General features: G+C 42.1%; 1 protein-coding gene across 8 annotated transcripts in view; it reads left to right on the forward strand.

Annotated features, from left to right (window-relative positions):
- The window catches only part of LOC123767304 (uncharacterized), a 166605-nt gene that overhangs the window by 4879 nt on the left and 143126 nt on the right, over positions 1-18600 (forward strand). For all 8 annotated transcript variants that reach the window (XM_069312910.1, XM_069312909.1, XM_069312911.1 and 5 more), the window contains 2 exons: positions 2147-2288; positions 18390-18474. In XM_069312910.1, the coding sequence (XP_069169011.1) occupies positions 2147-2288; positions 18390-18474 (227 nt within the window). The remainder of the gene's footprint in view (positions 1-2146; positions 2289-18389; positions 18475-18600) is intronic.

Here is an 18600-nt window from a genome sequence, read left to right on the forward strand (position 1 = left end):
TGGTTTGATATTTAGGGGTAAAGTAGGTTACATGGAGTTAATTAGGTAGTACTTAGCTTTTATCTTAAACTGGTTGGGAGAGGTACAGTCTTTAACATGATTGGGAAGGACATTCCACATTCTGGGTCCCTTGATTTGTAAAGCATTTCTAGTTTGATTAAGTCGTACTCTTGGAATATCAAATAGGTATTTGTTTCTGGTGTGGTGCTCATGGGTTCTGTTACAGCCTTCTAGGAAGCTTTTAAGGTCAGGATTGACATTACAGTTAAGCGTTTTATATATATAAAACGCACATGAGAGGATGTGCAGTGACTTAATATCTAACATATTCAGAGATTTGAGTAAGGATACTGAGTGATGTTGAGTCTCTTGTTTAAGTATAGGAATGAAGTTGAGTCTCTTGTTTAAGTATAGGCCAAGGAACTTTCTATAATTTGTATTCCTGATGTTAGTATTGTCTATCTGAAGCTGAATTGCATTTGTTGATTTGCTTCCAAATAAGATGTAGTAGGTCTTTTCTATGTTTAGTGTGAGTTTGTTGGTTGACATCAATAAGTGGACTTTTTTAATTAATTATTTGCAATATTATTTAATATGTGTGGGTTGGGGTCTGAGTAGATGAGGGTAGTATCGTCAACAAATAATATAGGTGTAAGAATGTTAGAGACAATAAGCAGATCATTGATGTATATAAGAAATGGGAAAGGTCCTAGGATGCTGCCTTGTGGCACTCCTATTGTTAATGGCAGAGTGGGAGAGGTTATATCATTGCCAACGCAGCCAGCACCCACATACAACGCATAACCAAGAAAACCTAAAAACGGTTGGTATACTCTCTAGAATCAGATATTATGTTCTAATCTTTGCTCTCCTCTCACTATACTATGTGCTAATCTATTCCTATCTTACATATGGTATCTGTGCATGGGGCTCAACCACTGCAAACTACCTCAAGCCCATCATCACCCAGCAAAAATCTGCTATCAGAACAACAACAAACTCTGCTTTCAGATAACACTTAGCTTCCCCCCCCCCCTGTTTAAATCCCTAAACATGCTAAACATAAACTCACTCCACACATTCTCTAGTACCATTTACATAAAAAAACCTGTTCTTAAATGCAAACTGTGATCTAAAACTCTTCCTGGAGAGATGTAATAGAATCCATAATCACTACACCAGAAATAAATATCGCTTTGCTATCCCTTGAGTCAAACCTAATCTCTGTAAACACTATACAAATAAAGGGATCTAGTCTATGGAACTCATTCCCTAATGAATTGAAAAGCTGCCCAACTTTTGCCTTATTCGAAAATATAACCAACAAGTACCTAATTTCTTCTTCATATTTTCCTATCTAGGGCTTTAAACTCGCACTGTATCTTGTGCTACCCAATCCCCCAGTATATGTCCCTAAGCCATACAACTTCACCACTGTAATCATTGCTATCATCTTATATCATGATTGCTATAATGAATGCATATTTTACTGGATTATACCTTGAAATAATCCTCAAATTATGCTGCAATGTAACTGTTGATAACCCCCAAATTTTACTTAAATGTACCTACTATTCTTTGTGAAATTTTCTTACAATGTACCTGTTAAAAATTTTAAAAATTTTCTAGAAATTACCTACTTAAAATTATCTGCTTGATTAAGGAACTGCCCGATATGCTGTGTGTGTTATTGGCTTTACAAGAATGTAAAAACATCAATACTATGTTCTCTCATAAACCCAATGTACCTTCTTGTATATATATATATAAAATTAAATATAAATTTGCTAATCACCCAATGCACAAAATTTACAAAAATTCTATGAACTACATTCAAATTTAGAGTTGAAATTGCTGTATGTTGTTAAAAGTAAAAGTTTAGCACTAGTTTAACTCTTAATATTTAAAAAAAATTCATCAAGCTAGTTCTATTTTGGTGTGTTTCTTTAACTTTACCACCAAACCTTCCCTGTGGCATCACTTTACAGCTTGCTAACATATTTAATGAGTTATTTTCAGCACATATTTTATTGATACTTTCAGCATTTCATGGCATATTAACAGGCATCTGCCTGATGAACTGTCAATGTATTCAACACGCTAAATGTAGTTTAAAAATACTTAAGGATAACATGTGCATTAACAGAAACCAGTAGGCAAGTCTGAGGAAGAGGCAGACGACCTTGTTATTGAGGATGTGGATGAGCCTGGCGACAAGTGCATCAGGTACTCTCCTAAGGAAGTCTTTTATTCTCACCTCAACCCTCGGCTCCTCAGGATATTAGATGGTAGATACAATGTTTCATGTATTACAATATGTTACCTACTAGTGTCTTTTTCTTATTATATCAGAAATAGATAAGGCTGTAAACCTGACAAACAAACAATGAAAGAGTAGGGACAATGTTTGAGTAAAAATATATAAGCATTTGGGATTTTAAAGAAGCAATTTTGAGATGACAGTGGAGATAAAGAGGGACACAAAACATACTAGTGGACAAGTCCAAGTCTGTGGCTTGGACTTGGCAGTATTAGGAGGGGTGACATTGGTGACTTGGACTCCATCCTTCTCCAAGTCCAAAGGGCTTGGAGAAGGTTGGGGAAGGAAGGAGGGATGAGGATTCTGAAATTCTGGAAGAGGATGAAGTTTGGGAATGAGGAGGATGTAAAGTTTGGTCGCCTGTCCACCATTGGTTGGAATGAGGTTTGGGTCATTTGTTTGGTTTGTGTGTTTTGGGTGTGTTGTATGGTTATGTCAGTATGTTGACTAGTCTGGTTAGTGTGGGTGTCGAAGCTTGTGTCTGGATAATATTGAGCTGGTGGTAATACCCTCTGATAGTACAGGAGGCTATCTTCAAACATTAGGCTGACCGCACTGCTTGCAGAAAAAAGTTTTTCCGTGGGGAGCCTCTTCGGCTCCCGAAGGGGCTATACCGGGGCCCCCCTCTCTTTCCGTGGAGAGCTATACCGGGCTGATGTGTATATATTAGACTATGGCAACGGTCAATCAAAGGTGTTCTACGCCTACCGGGGATCAGAGCCAGAACCTGGTCCCCTCAAGAGAGGCACGAGGAGCAACGGCCTAAAGACATCCCCGCGTGTAATTGGAAGCAGTGTTTGTCTGCCATCTACCAGGTCAGGCACCCAGAAAGGTAGGAATTCCAAAACAAACTACTGCTGGTCAAAAATTGAAAACCGAAAGCTGAACTAGCAAACAGAACTCCCCCAATCAAAAACAAGGAAACACATGACGTCACCACAACCGCCGCCCATCTGTTTGCGCACCCCCCCCCTTCCCTGGGAAGGGGAAGGGGGGGAGGGGGGGATTCCCAGAACTCCTCACCGGCAACTCTCTTCAGTTCACAGGCTGTTGTGTTGGCGAAAGGTCGAGCTGTTGTGTTGGCGAAAGGTCGATCTCTCTGGCTGCACTCTTTGCGCAGTGCTACTTAGCAGTGTTGTTGCTCTGTGTTGGTGGTGTGCGAACCAGGAGTAACACAAGAGTATTGGGGCTGCATGCACCTAGGGCTACCTTCCCTAGGTGCCCCGTATGTACTGCCTTTGTGGTTTAGGGTTATCTTCCATGAGCCGTTCAGGATCAGCTACCTCTGTGTGATTCTGTCACTGCTCAGTGATTGTCCGCCCTTGGGGTTCAGCTGGGGTGGTACTTGCTCCTGTTTGCCCTTGGGTAGGAGGTAGTTTCATCGCTGGCTGGAGTGTGGGGTACTGTGCAGATGTCTGATACACGCATAGCGACCGGTTCTGTTCACCTGGAGATGTGCTTTTGCGGAGTTTTTCTTTTGTTTTTGTTTTGATTTGTCTGATGGAGGACTGCCTTATGTGATGGTAGGACCACTTGTAGGATTTTGGTGGCCCTCCACTAGGTCCCCGTGCTTTCACACATTGCAGGGGTTCAGCTTTTAGTTTGTTTGCTTGGTAGGTCTGGCATAACTGATTAGCAGTATCTCGCCAGGGCTTTCCTTAGCAGTCAGCCTGAGTGTCCAGGAAACCATCATTGGGGCTCAGTGGTCCGATGGAGGAGACCTCTGAGTTCCACCTCGCCTTGTGTGAGTTTGAAGGTTGCTCTGTTCCCTTGTCTTAGGGTGGCAATCACCGTCTTCCTCCGCCATGCTGCCTGTTAGGTCAGTGACGCCTTTGACCCGGAGTCCTGTGAGTGGTGTTCTTTGCTTCTACTCCATTCACCCAGTCCACTAAGACTGATATTTGGATGCAGGCAGCTTTAGCCTTGCATGCAAGGTTTAGGTTGCAGCAATGTGCGAGGTTTGTTGCCTTTCCGGATGCCCCACAACTGCCCCGCTTTGATTACTAGAAGTGAGACTCAGGGGCTTGTGGGATTGCTCCTTCCGGATTGGCGGCAGAAACATTCGAGATTGTTCCTCCTGCCGGAACTTTTGGGTAGTGCCAGCGGACCCCTTTCATCCCTGCTTTTCCGGTGGACTCTACTTTTCCTCCAAAGGCAGAGGGTTTGGAGGACGGATCGGTCCTGGGTCCTGACGTGAAGGATTCTGGGGCTGGGGAGGAGTGGACTTGGGGGGGGGGGGCTTGGGCCCTATTTGACCCTGCTTGGGTATTGGTACCCTCGGCGTGGGGGCTTGTTGTTACAGGGGGGGGGAGGGGTTTCCTTATCCTTCTCCTTGTATGATTTTGTTATGAGTGCGACTCCTCCCTGGGTTTGGTTCTGAGTTTCCTTGGGTTCTTCGGTTCCCTCCTTCCAGAGGTTTTTGGCTTCGCGCATCCCACTGAAGAAGGTGTGGGAGGCCCTTGCAGCTTACCTCCTGCGAGACCTGGATTACGCCTCGATAATGAAGATTCTTTTGAGTTTAGCTCCTTTTTTCCTTATTAGGTGTGTTACGGGGTGCCTGACTCTTCCTGGCTGGCAGACTGCCTCTTCTTTTCGTTGGGGGCTTGGCATTCGTTCTGTCAGACTGCACACTTGAATGATGGGAGTTGACTACGGTCGTTCAGATTTACCTGCAGGGGCCGAGTTGGAGCACCTCAATGCGTGCTTGTTCGCCCCTGTCCTTCCTCATGATGTCGGCCAGGAGCGGCTTCACGTACAAGTTCCCTCCCTTTCAGCATATCTGGTGGCCGAGGTTTTGCACGCCCGTGGGTATTTGGCTTCGGTCTTGCGCTTCTTTTCCCTGCTACAGCTGTCTTCGAACTGGCTCGGGGTCGGTGTGGAGGAGCTGGGTTCTGGGAAGTGTCTGGTGTGCTAGCTTCGGCCGCTCGGGTGTTGGCTGCCTTGTTGAAGTTGTATATGCACCGTTTCTGAGGAAGGCGGTGTCTCTGTTCTTCGCTTCTTGCCTCGCGTGCTGACCGGCGGTGCTCGTCCATTTTTTAGAATCATCTTGGGCTCTGGCTCTTAAATTTTCATCACCTTTTTGTCCGTTGCTGTTTGCAAGAGTCTGCGGTGGTGCATTTTCTGAAGGCAGCTTCGTCTAGTTGCCGTCCATGTCAGACTTGTGGGTTCTCCAGGAGTGAGTGGTGGGGGGGGGGGTCCTACTCAGAAGGGTCGCGTCAGGTCTCGGGGTTCCTTCGATCAACGTGAACCAGTAGTGCTAGATTGGGGACTGGCCCTTCCTGCAGAGTTGGCAGTATAAGGTACGGGATTGAAAGCCGTACTCTAGAGTATCGCTAGGAACACCCGCTCCTACTTTTTTTATAAATAATGGGGGTGCAGGTGTCTGTAGCAATAATAAACAGTTCTAACTACATGGGACAAGAAATACACCTTGGGGTACAATTTTACAAAGGGTTTTGATTTAACAATACCAGATTATCTCACATTGATTAGAATAGGGGGGTGTACTTAGACCCACCACAGGATTGTTACAGACAAAAGGGGGGGGGGGGGAGAAGGTTCCTTCCAACCACCACCCACCTCAGGAGTCAACTGGCACAAGGATCCACACACACAATTTTTGCAATTTTTTGCAATTGAAATACCTGACTTTAGGAGAGGACATTATGGCAACCTTAGAATTTTTTTTAGTGAGTATAATTGGACAGACTTATTGCTAGGCAAGGAAGTGAATGAGATGTATGTCAAGTTTTATGAAATATATGATAATGGCACAAAAAAAAATTATACCAAAACAGAGATGCAGAACTAGGAAACAGGATTGGTTCAACAGAAATTGCGAGAGAGCCAGAGACCAAAAGACACAAAAATGGAATCAATACAGGAAGAGGCCAAACCCCCAAACATACCAGTGATACAAAGATGCGATAAACAACTACACAGCATTGAGGAGAGAGGCAGAAAGAAATTTTGAAAAAGGGATTGCAGACAAATGTAAAACAGAACCAGGTCTATTCTATAAATTCATAAACAACAAATTGCAGGTAAAGGATAATATTCAGAGGTTGAAAATGGGAAATAGATTCACGGAAAATGAAAAGGAAATGTGTGAAACATTAAACGGAAAGTTCCAAAGTGTGTTTGTACAAAATGATATCTTCAGGGAACCAGACACAATAAGAATTCCAGAGAACAACATAGGAGCACATAGAGGTGTCTAGAGATAAAGTGGAAAAGAGGCTCAAGGAGCTAAATAAGAACAAAGCCGTTGGTCCAGATGGAGTTTCACCATGGGTTATGAGAGAATGTGCACCTGAGCTCAGCATTCCACTTCAACTGATTTTTCAGGCATCCCTGTTTACAGGAGTTGTAGCTGATGTGTGAAAAAGGCTAACATAGTTCCAATCTGCAAAAGTGGAAGCAGGGAAGACCCCCTTAATTATAGACCTGTATCATTGACAAGTGTAATAGTCAAAATATTTCAAAAACTAAATAAAACTAAATGGGTAGAATACCTGGAGAGAAATTATATAATATCAGACAGACAGTATGGTTTTCGATCTGGAAGATCCTGTGTATCGAATTTACTCAGTGTCTATGATCGAGCAACAGAGATATTACAAGAAAGAGATGGTTGGGTTGTCTGCATCTATCTGGACCTAAAATAAGGCTTTCGACAGAGTTCCACATAAGAGGTTGTTCTGGAAATTGGAAAATAATGGAGGGATGACAGGTAAGCTTCTAACATGGATGAAAATTTTTCTGACTGATAGGAAAATGAGGGCAGTGATCAAAGGCAATGTATCGGACTGGAGAAATGTCACAAGTGGAGTACCACAGGGTTCAGTTCTTGCACCAATGATGTTTATTGTCTACATAAATGATCTACCAGTTGGTATTCAGAATTATATGAACATGTTTGCTGATGATGCTAAGATAATAGGAAGGATAAGAAACTTAGATGATTGTCATGCCCTTCAAGATGACCTGGACAAAATAAGCATATGGAGCACCACTTGGCAAATGAAATTTAATGTTAATAAATGCCATGTTATGGAATGTGGAATAAGAGAACATAGACCCCACACAACCAATATATTATGTGAGAAATCTTTAAAGAATTCTGATAAAGAAAGATATCTAGGGGGGTGGTTCTAGATAGAAAACTATCACCTGAGGACCACATAAAGAATATTGTGCGAGGAGCCTATGCCACGCTTTATAACTTCAGAATTGCTTTTAAATACATGGATGGCGATATACTAAAGAAATTGTTCACGACTTTGTTAGGCTAAAGCTAGAATATGCAGCGGTTGTGTGGTGCCCATATCTTAAGAAGCACATCAACAAACTGGAAAAGGTGCAAAGACATGCTACTAAGTGGATCCCAGAACTGAAGGGCAAGAGCTACGAGGAGAGGTTAGAGGCATTAAATATGCCAAAACTAGAAGACAGAAGAAAAAGAGGTGATATGATCACTACATACAAAATATTAACAGGAATTTATAAAATCGCTAGGGAAGATTTCCTGAGACCTGGAACTTTAAGAACAAGAGGTCATAGATTTAAATTAGCTAAACACAGATGCCGGAGAAATGTAAGAAAATTCACTTTCGCAAACAGAGGGGTAGACGGTTGGACCAAGTTAGGTGAGAAGGTAGTGGAGGCCAAGACCGTCAGTAGTTTCAAAGCGTTATATGACAAAGAGTGCTGGGAAGACGGGACACCACGAGCGTAGCTCTCACCCTGTAACTACACTTAGGTAATTACACAACAGGTTAGGTCTCTATAAACTGTGACTTAAGGTCATCACTATACTCTTCTCCTCTTGGGAAACTACAAAGGGAATGGGTTTTATCAATACACTGTTCTGACCACAATACCACAAAGGGATGGACAAAGTAAATGTGGATCACACTACGTGACACAGCCTAGCACATGAATAAATAACACACCACTCTTCCTACACACAGGGTTGTAAAATCCTTATTTATCCAACTTTCTATCTCTAAATAATACAAAAGGGGAAGCACCGCTATAAAAACTTCTAATATTGCAATTATCGTATTGTTGGAGACCATCCCAACACACAAGTGAATGGTTTTTCTCCCACTGCCTCTCCCTACCAAGTGAATGAGAGGGCTTGCACATGTCTCTGCCTGTCCAGTTCTAATACTCTGTCATCCCTATACATGTCATACACATTTCCCAATTGTTCCTTTATATGTCTTATAATGTTCCAGGCTGTTTTTCTTCATTTAACACTGTTGTTTCTCTATATTTTCTTGCACTGAATCTGCTTTTTAACCGTTTATCACTTTTGTTTAGATTGGTTTTAGTACATGACATTTTCCTGTTAAGATGATGCTCTGTGCATCTGCAGGGGTAAGATCTGCAATTCATACTGGACTTGTCCCGTCTGATCCCCTGGGTCTTTTGCCCCTCCTTTCGGATGACCACTCTGTCTCAGGTCTGGCTGCTTTTGGCGCCATGTGCCTGGATGGTGCCTCTGGACCTCCGGGATGCGTATTGGCACATCCCGATTCATACGGGGTTCAAGAGCTCCGGGGAGTTGTAGGGGCTCCCCCCCTGAAAAGTAATTATTATATATCATGCCATGCATCCCAAGAAAGTCAGTGTTAAGGTTCAACCTAAGAAAATAGTTGTGAGTAGAAGCAGTAGAGAATGTCCCTTCCTCATTAAGAAAATGTGTGAAGTGTAGGAAGAACTGTAATGTTTTGTTGAAAAAACTCACCCAGATAAAGCTGTAGCAAGTCGTTGCATTGACCTTTGAAATGACAATGTGAAATCTCACTACAGACAAGTGTTAAAATGTAGGGAAAACAATGTCAATAGACAGATTCTTAGCAAGACAAGCAAGTAGTGAGCTGCAACCAGGTAATAGTTTTATGCCTGTAAAACGTAGGACAGAGAGTACCCCAGAGAAGTCATCATTGCCTGATGGAAGGGGACTTCCCCTTCCAAACAGTAACACCTCTCCTCCTCTCCCCTCTTCACCATCTTCCATATGCCAACAATAATAAGTCCTCAATAAGAGTAAGATATACATACTGTATTGTAGCTATTACAAAAAGAGTGGAATTTAGTATAAAATGTATTTTTAAGTTAATATTTTTGGGGGTGTGGAATGGATTAATTCAATTTACATTATTTATTTTGTGAAAATTCGTTTCGAGTTACGAATTTTCGAGTTACGACCTGTCTCTAGAACCGATTATATTCATAAGTGGAGGTACCACTGTATTTTCAATTATTTGTTCTAGGTATTTCCAATGCAGTTTTATTTGTTTTTATATTGTATATGACGCATGTTTGTGTCTTTTACAATGTGTATACAGTAGAACATTCATAATGTTCCTTGAAACTGTGATACGTGTGTCAGTAATGTGTCCGCAATAAATGTTTATTGTCACAATATTACTTGTTCAAAATTCACAAAAATTACACTATGTACAGTTTTATACACTATCGACACAGTAACACACACTGTATTACACACTCAGCTAGTACTTCGGAAATGAGTGATAATCAACAAAGCAGTCACACAGTGCACAGCACAACTTCGCTCTCGATGCACCGGGTACAAACAGATTTTCGTTTCCTGTTTCTTCGTTCTGTGTGCTTGCAAATAACGCACTCATGTACACCCTTGACTTTAGCACCTGTAGGTGGTATCCCGCTAAACACACACCGAAACTACGACGTTGGTACAACGTTCGAACAAGTTTTAACACTTCCTAACCAGTTATAACAACCAATATAGCAAGTTGTAACAACGTTCTAATACGTCATAAACACATTAAGCCAAGGTGTAATAACTTTATTACAAGTTGTAACAAGCGGAAAATAGAGACAGTCTCGGTTTGTGTTTCCAGGGATGTAGCCAAGCTTGTGAAGTATAACGTAGTCTTGAAAAGATTATATGAAAAGATAAATTTGTAAGGGAGTCTTGAAAAGATCTCTTTGTAAGGTATTCTGGAAGAGCTTCAGGTATTCTGGAAGAGCTTCAGGTATTCTGGAAGAGATTCAGCCATTCCAGAAGAGATTCAGCCATTCTGGAAGAGATTCAGCAATTCTTGAAAAGATCTATGGAAAACGCCATCATGAAAGCCGCTAACACTGTTCATCTATGCAACTTGTTTCGAATGCATTATCACTGAACCCAGAAAACGATTCATCTATGTATCATTTATAAAAAATGGAGATAACACAGGGTGAGCATGAGTGGCGCTCAACTACTACTGGATACGCACGCTCACTGTATCGTTTTCATTGGTGCTGTATCACTTGCATCTGACCCTTGTATTAGGCCCTTATTGTGTCTAGCTTCATCAATATCATGACCCTTATGTTCTTCAAACAATAAGGTCTGAATTTCACCAACAGACAGCGATCTTTTAACACCGCGTCGGACAGGTGTTTGGGAGTCAGAGGCGCGTGCGCCACCCATGGTTGCTCATTCGGTACTAAGCCAGCCTAGGACATTCTGGATTTTTTTTTCCAAGATGGCTGTCTCTCACTGGAGGTCCCAAGAGTCCATTTCATACACAACCTACTGCGTTCGCATTTTGAATAGGTAAGAAATATTCAAAAGGTGTTGTATCGGTTGGTGCAGTTTTCTACTGACCGATTTTTCTTGGTTAGTTCAGCACAGTGGTTAAACTAAATTATATCTTGAAACTCCAATCTTTTTTTATCTCACACCATCTATGTTAGTATGTACAATTTTTAGGAACATGTTCCCTTTCCCTTTGTTCTTTACTCCCCCCTTCCATTAATGAATTTATTGCCTTGGTTTTATGTACAATTTCACTAATTTTCCAGTCCCTAACATTGTAGAAAAAAGAATTTCTGTCTTCTTTATTGTTATTCCCATTTAGATGTTTTGCTTCAATGAGGCTCAATTTCAACTTTTCTCTTTCTTCCTTTGAGATGTCTTGTCTTATTGACTGAAGTTTGCCACCCTCATCACTCTGCAATTTCCTGGCATTTCTAAACACTTCCCTCATGGGTTTCAGTCCAATAAACGTCACCCTTAAGGGGGGTGGTTCTAGTCTTTCTCATATTTACCTATTCTCCTAAAATTACTGACACCGACATTTTACTTTGAATTTAGGCCTTCTCCTAAACCTACTATTTTCTCTATGATTTTCATCTCTTCTGTGTCTCTGTCCACCCCAGATGATATTTCCTTCTCTAAAAAAACAAAAATTATTATGGACTTACTTCTACCTGTAGTGTTTTGTACTAGTTTACTGTTGGTTACCAGTTCTTTCCTAACTGCTTGCCTAATTTCTGCTTCTTGTTGGTCATTTCTGGTTTTAACTTCCAAACACACTTCTTTGGTCGTCTCTTTCTCTTTTACAACTTGCGCATGTCTCTTTTATTTCTTCTGTATCCTTTCTTATGTAGTTCTTTAACCACTGTGCTGCTCTCCTCCCAACTATGGCACCCCCCCTCTGTGTGCAGGAAATAAATTCTCGGGAATTTTTTTTGTTTGAAAGTGTTAAAAACCCTTCCCTGATTATGGTAATGTGAACAAAAACTCAATATTGTACTTACTTTGACCACAATGGGGTCCGTAACTTTGCACGTGACATCATCAATCCGTGATCACCCGTGGCGTACGCGCCCGGGGCCAGTTGCACGCCCGGTTCAAGATGCGTGAGTTGCCACGAATATATTTTTGTTCATTTTTTGCGCACAGTTCCAAATACATTTGTTTGTCTTGCCAATCCTACGTATAATGAACACGTACACTATATTTTAGCAGTAGAACATCAGTACTGTCCGACAACACTGTTACGTGCATTACACATGTGTTCACATATCTCGCACATATTTCCAATGTATCATGCCAATTTATGTATATACACAATTTATTTACACACTGTACAGTATCACACACTATATACACACACCATAAACACACTCAGAACTCCGCGAGTGTGTGATATGCTGCGAAATAGCCAACGGGGCAGAGTGGAACATTGCGCTCAACGCACCAGGTGCTGATGCATCTTCGCTTTTGTTCTCTTCTGGTAGTGTTCCTGCATACTATACAGCCACGTTTACCCTTGTCCCGTGATGCTGTGCCTGGCATATACTCGAGCATATGTACTCCAAACATCTCGTTACCCCTCAGTCTGTCTGGAGCTGCGTGTGGCAGTGTTGCATGCACCCCGCGCGGTGCAACAGAGCTCTCCTTGCCATACTTTACGAGCAGTTGTGACAACACCAGCACTGAATGTCCATATTGGCGGTCTCCTGCCTGATTTTACCAGATACATATTGAAGCAGTTGAGGACTAAAACATATATTAGTTGGAAAAATAATTTTTCCACCTTATCGATGGTGGAAAGATTTTCCACCATCTTTCCACCATGGTGGAAATAGATGGTGATTTTCGTCCACTTCACAGACTTCCACATGCACTCGACAACACTGAGCATCATGCCACATTTAACTACGAGACTCATGTTTACGTTGTAATCGTGACAAATCACACAATCTGATTTTTATATGGGGAAGCGCGTTTGAAAGTGAACTTTGCCACTATCCAACATGGCACCGGTGTGAATTGTACTCGGCATATTCACCTCGAGTTTGTCCCACCACCGCACTGAGAACATATTTGTCACACTTGCACAGCTGGCAATCACCCACTGCTATACGTATGCCAAACACTTGCATTTCCTTCCTGTGGGCCTTCACAGTGCCACATATGCCAGTGTTATGGGAAAGAAGGTATTTGGTCAACAAGGGGCTGGTATAGTAGTTGTCGGTGAACAGTATATGCCCCTTGTTCAGCAACGGTTCCATCCGGGTTTTGACGACACTGCAGGAGAACCCGTGTTCATCTTGAGCTGGTATGTCGACGTCTGTACCTGAATACAGTATCATGTCCATGACAATACCAGTCTCAATCGCACAGCACGAAAAATTTGAGTCCAAATCGGTAGCGCTTTGATGGAATTCGGCTTGAATGACAATCGCCCTTTGAACAGTACAACCGATTCGTCGATCACAGCATTCTGTGCAGGTACAAAATAATCACGGAACTTGCCTCTCATGTCACTGGAAACCTTCCGTACCTTCCAAAGTCTGTCGTGTCTGCCCTCATTTGCATTATTTTCAAAATACAGGCACCTGAGAAGCAACAGGAACCTATCATGCGACAAGTACCTGTTGAACACGGGTGATGGAACGGGCTGTCTTTGCTCCAATAATCCTCGATGATGTGTTTCTCACAGTGCTTCATTATCATGCTTAGTGCGAGAAACACGTACATTTCGTCAATTGTGGTGTCCTTTCATCGCGTAAGGCAGGTAAAATGCCAGCGTCTATGAGGCTATGAGCGTATCTGTTTGTGCAGTTACAAGATGGGTTATGAATTTGTTGTCAAAATACGTCAGGAAATAGTCTATTTCTGCCATATCCTCACCTGTATAGGGGAATAATGGTGTCACACCAACATTGGTACCATCAAACTTTGGTATTTGTGGAACAAATGTGGCACAATCCTCCCACACAAGTACACCCGGGGGTATGTTTTGGTGCCAACACCACGGCCAACACCAACACGAGCACCAAAAACACGGTTACGTCGTCTGGTGCTGGAGCTGTGTGTGGGTATGTTAGGATGAGGCTGATTTACATATCGTAGGCCAACCACGAGCACCTGATGTAGAGGTGTCACTGTCGTCATTGTCCTGTTGCTGCGTGACACGCTGCCGCCTGCCGCGACATGTTGCTGAGGCAGCAAACCCCGCATTATAACACCCGCGATGTTCGTATTCGGGTCGTCCACACTACTTGTATCGGAGCCTGTCACTGAAGCCCGAGAAAGATTCATCACAAGTACTATCACTGAATAAACTTGCGTCGGGGGACACACATTGTGATGGTGATGATAACGGTGGTGACCCAGGGCGGCGAAGCAGGCCGGCGATTCGCGTGTACCGTACAGTACACACTCGCAACCTCATCCACCTCATTCTCTCCCTCACTCATATCAGACCTCTGTGTAAGGTTTTTCTCTGGATCATAGTCTAAGTCATCATCCATAGCACCGTCAACATACAAAATGTCGCGTATTTTCTCCTCAGAGAGCAGTTTTCCATGACCGTGGGTGACTGTAAAGCGGGAGCTCGTAGACGATGCATCAGACATGGTTGCAGCTTTGAAACTGAGGCTCCCTATGGCCGTGAGACATGCTGGGATTTTTTTTCAAGATGGCGGTTGATCACTGGGGGGCCCAGGCATCCATTTTGTACCCCGCGTCACCGCACACCAGTTTTGAATGGAATGCTATATATATAAATACCCGGAGGCGCGTTGAGCAACCCTCGTCGAGCGCTTGTAGGCGCGTTGCACAGTTTAGTGATTAATAACCTTCTCTAAGTAAGTTGTCAATGAAGTTTCTCCTTGCATTTCCTTGCCTAACTGCATGCTAGCGCTCAGGGTTCCTTGTAGTTGTTCACAATATGAGTTTGTTTTCTTATTTATTTCTTCAAATACATTTCTGAATTTCCATTTTCCAACCTCATCCAACCTTCCCACTCCAAATTAATTTTTCTTCACTTTTCATGCCTCATTATCTTTAACTAGTTCCTTGATGTGTGCCTCCTGTATCCTTACCTCATCAGTCAAACTGGTAATTTCCTTATCTTGCTGGAAAATACTACCTTTTAAATTATAAAACTTTTTTTTTTTTTTTTTGAGATATATACAAGAGTTGTTACATTCTTGTACAGCCACTAGTACACGTAGTGTTTCGGGCAGGTCCCTGGAATACGATCCCCGCCGCGAAGAATCGTTTTTTGATCCATGTACACATTTTACTGTTGCGTTAAATAGAGGCTACAGTTAAGGAATTGCGCCCAGTAAATCCTCCCCGGCCAGGATACGAACCCATGACATAGCGCTCGCGGAACGCCAGGCGAGTGTCTTACACCACGGAGACTGTATAAAGACTTGATCTTGAGACCTTCATTGTCCTGTTCTAATTTAATTACCTTTTTTCATAATTCTTTTTTATGTTCTCCATATTACTAACCTACCAAGAAAACCACCTTTCATTATATCTTGTTCTGAGAATCCTTCAAAATATACATTTGTTGGTGTGCCCTCCCCTGTGGTGTGTGCCATCTTCGTTGTTGTTGTTCTGTTGTAGTTGAAGAACAACTTAAATAGCCCAGGATTTTCATTCACTTTCACTTATTTCTTGACTGTTTCTTTACAAATTATCTACACCTTCACGTATTATGGGACACAACTAACAGCCCCCACCCCGCTCCCAACAACAGTGTCTTACTGTGGCTGCCTACATCACAATGTGGTTGCCTACGTCTCACAGTGGCTGCCCATGTCTTACAGTGGCTGTCCATATCTTACAGTAGCTGCCCATGTCTTACAGTGGCTGCCTATGTCTCACTGTGGCAGCCTATGTCTTACTCTGGCAGCCTATGTCTCACTGTGGCAGTGTAAGGTCTTGCTGTGGCTACCTATGTCTAACTGCGGCTGCCAATGTCTTGCTGTAGTTGCCTATGTCTTACTGTGACCGTCTATGTCTTACTGTGACAGTCTATGTCCTACTGTGGCTGCCTATCTTACTACGGATGCTTACATCTTACTGTTGCTGCATATGTCTTACTGTTGCTTCCTACGTCTCACTGGACTGCCTACGTCTCACTATAGCTGCCAATCTCTTACTGTTGCTACCTACGTTTTTCTTTGGCTGCCTATGTCTTACTGTGGCAGCCTATATGTTGCTGCACAAAAAATAAGAACAAAATATATATTGTACTGAAATCTTTTTCTAGAAGCATTAGTAATCTCATCATAGGGAGAAGTAAAGGATGAAACCGAGCTAACATTAAAATCTAAGAATGAAAGGAATTTTAGAAGGCCCAATAGGAGCTGAATGAAGTAAGCAGAAATGGAAAGAGAAAAACAAAAAGAAAAAAGGATAAATTAAACAACGGAAATGGAGACACAAATAGATAAGAATAGAAGATACACAGAGAGAAATCACACTTAGGTGATGTGTCAATGAGAAAATCCATAGAAGTCGTGATGACGGGTTCAAACTTATGTGGTGGGTGTTCCCACACGCATGCCCTTGTAACTAGGCCACGACATGGTCAAACGTTTTGCAATCTGGAGTTCTACTGAGCTCACAAGGGTTTCCTGAGCTCACAAGGGTTTCCTGAGCTCACAAGGGTTTCCTGAGTTCACAAGGGTTTCCTGAGCTCACAAAGGTTTCCTGAGCTCTCAAGGGTTTCCTGAGCTCACAAGGGTTTCCTGAGCTCACAAAGGTTTCCTGAGCTCACAAGGGTTTCCTGAGCTCACAAGGGTTTCCTGAGCTCACAAGGGTTTCCTGAGCTCACAAGGGTTTCCTGAGCTCACAAAGGTTTCCTGAGCTCACAAGGGTTTCCTGAGCTCACAAAGGTTTCCTGAGCTCACAAGGGTTTCCTGAGCTCACAAGGGTTTCCTGAGCTCACAAGGGTTTCCTGAGCTCACAAGGGTTTCCTGAGCTCAGTTTCCTCAGTTTCCTCTGGTTTCCTCAGCTCAGCTCAAATCCTCAAATCAAATAAATCTCAGGATAAACAATACCCAAATTTGTAACAAAGTACAGGGCCAATTCCTTGGCGTTCTCATTGACCACAAGCTGAATTTCCAGGGACACATTCTAAATATATCAAAAAAAGTTTCAAAAACTGTTGGCATTCTTTCTAAGATCAGATATTATGTATCTCGCGCTGCCCTGGTGACGCTCTATTATTCCCTCATCTATCCTTATCTCAACTATGGTATTTGTGCTTGGTGTTCTACTACCCAAATCATTTATGTCCTCTAATTACTCAACACAAAAGCTGCTATTAGGACAATATCCAACTCTGGCCCCAGACATCACTCGGTACCCCTACTCAAATCTCTGAATATGTTAGATATTAAGTCACTGCACATCCTCTCATGTGTATTTTATATACATAAAATGCTAAACTGTAATGGCAGTCCTGACCTTAAAAGCTTCCTAGAAGGTTGTAACAGAACCCATGAGCACGACACCAGAAACAAATACCTATTTGATATTCCAAGAGTACGACTTAATCAAACTAGAAAAGCTCTACAAATCTAGGGACCCAGAATGTGGAATGACCTTCCCAGTCATGTTAAAGACTGTACCTCTCCCAACCAGTTTAAGATAAAAAGTAAGCACTACCAAATTAACTCCATGTAACCTACCTTACCCTAAATATCAACCCATGTCTGCCATTTTAAACAATGCTGTTTGTCGACCAACTTGTATATTTGTTATTTTTCTGCCATGTTCCCCCTTTTTTTTTTTTTTCTCAACACAATTTATAATTTAATCTGAATTAGTATTAAGTTTTAGTCGTAGTGTTTTTCCTGCCCGAAACGCTTTGCGTAATAGTGGCTTTAAGCATTGTATGTGCTAGCTCTGACTACAAATCCATCAATGTTTGTATCACACCTTGTATGTATGTACTTTACCTGAATAAACATTTGAATATGAATTTGAGTAGAACTCCAAGTTGCAATCATTTTGACTGTCGTGGCATTGTTGACTAGGTCGTGTGCATGGGAACACCCACCACATAGGTTCTAACTCTCATCACGTCTCCCACGGATTTTCTCATCGACACATCACGTTAGTGTGATTACTCTGTGTATTGAAAGAGGAGCATCAGCAGTAGAACATTCCAGGATGACAGAGCCAGAGTGGATGAAGGGATTGTGTTAAAATTCTGGTCCTGTTTCAGTGGAAGCCTGAGGAAACCCTTGTGAGCTCAGTAGAACTCCAGGATGTAATCTTCTTGACTATGTCATGGCCTAATTGACTTGGACGTGTGATGGGAACACCCACGGCATAGGTTCGAACTCTCATCACTGCTCCTACAAATTTTTTCATAGGAGAAATATTAATAAAAGTGTAATTATGAAAATTATAGTATTGCTTTAAGATGAAATTTTATTTATTATAATGTACTGTATTATAGAACATTATTTTTTGTGTTTTCAGAGTTAAGTCACTTTGTTGAGTCGGTGATGAGTCGGATTGAGTCTTCTCTACAAACACTGCTTCCTTTTGTTATTCAGTCACCCATGTAAGTTTGTCACCATCAAATGCATGTGATTAACTGTGCCTGTATTGTTTTAATAATAATAATAATAATAATAGTTTGTATTCATAAATACATATATATATAGAGAGCATATAACCCATCCTCGTG

The sequence above is a fragment of the Procambarus clarkii genome, chromosome 74 (genome assembly GCF_040958095.1).
Source record: "Procambarus clarkii isolate CNS0578487 chromosome 74, FALCON_Pclarkii_2.0, whole genome shotgun sequence".
In the NCBI taxonomy this organism is placed as follows: Eukaryota; Metazoa; Arthropoda; class Malacostraca; order Decapoda; family Cambaridae; genus Procambarus; species Procambarus clarkii.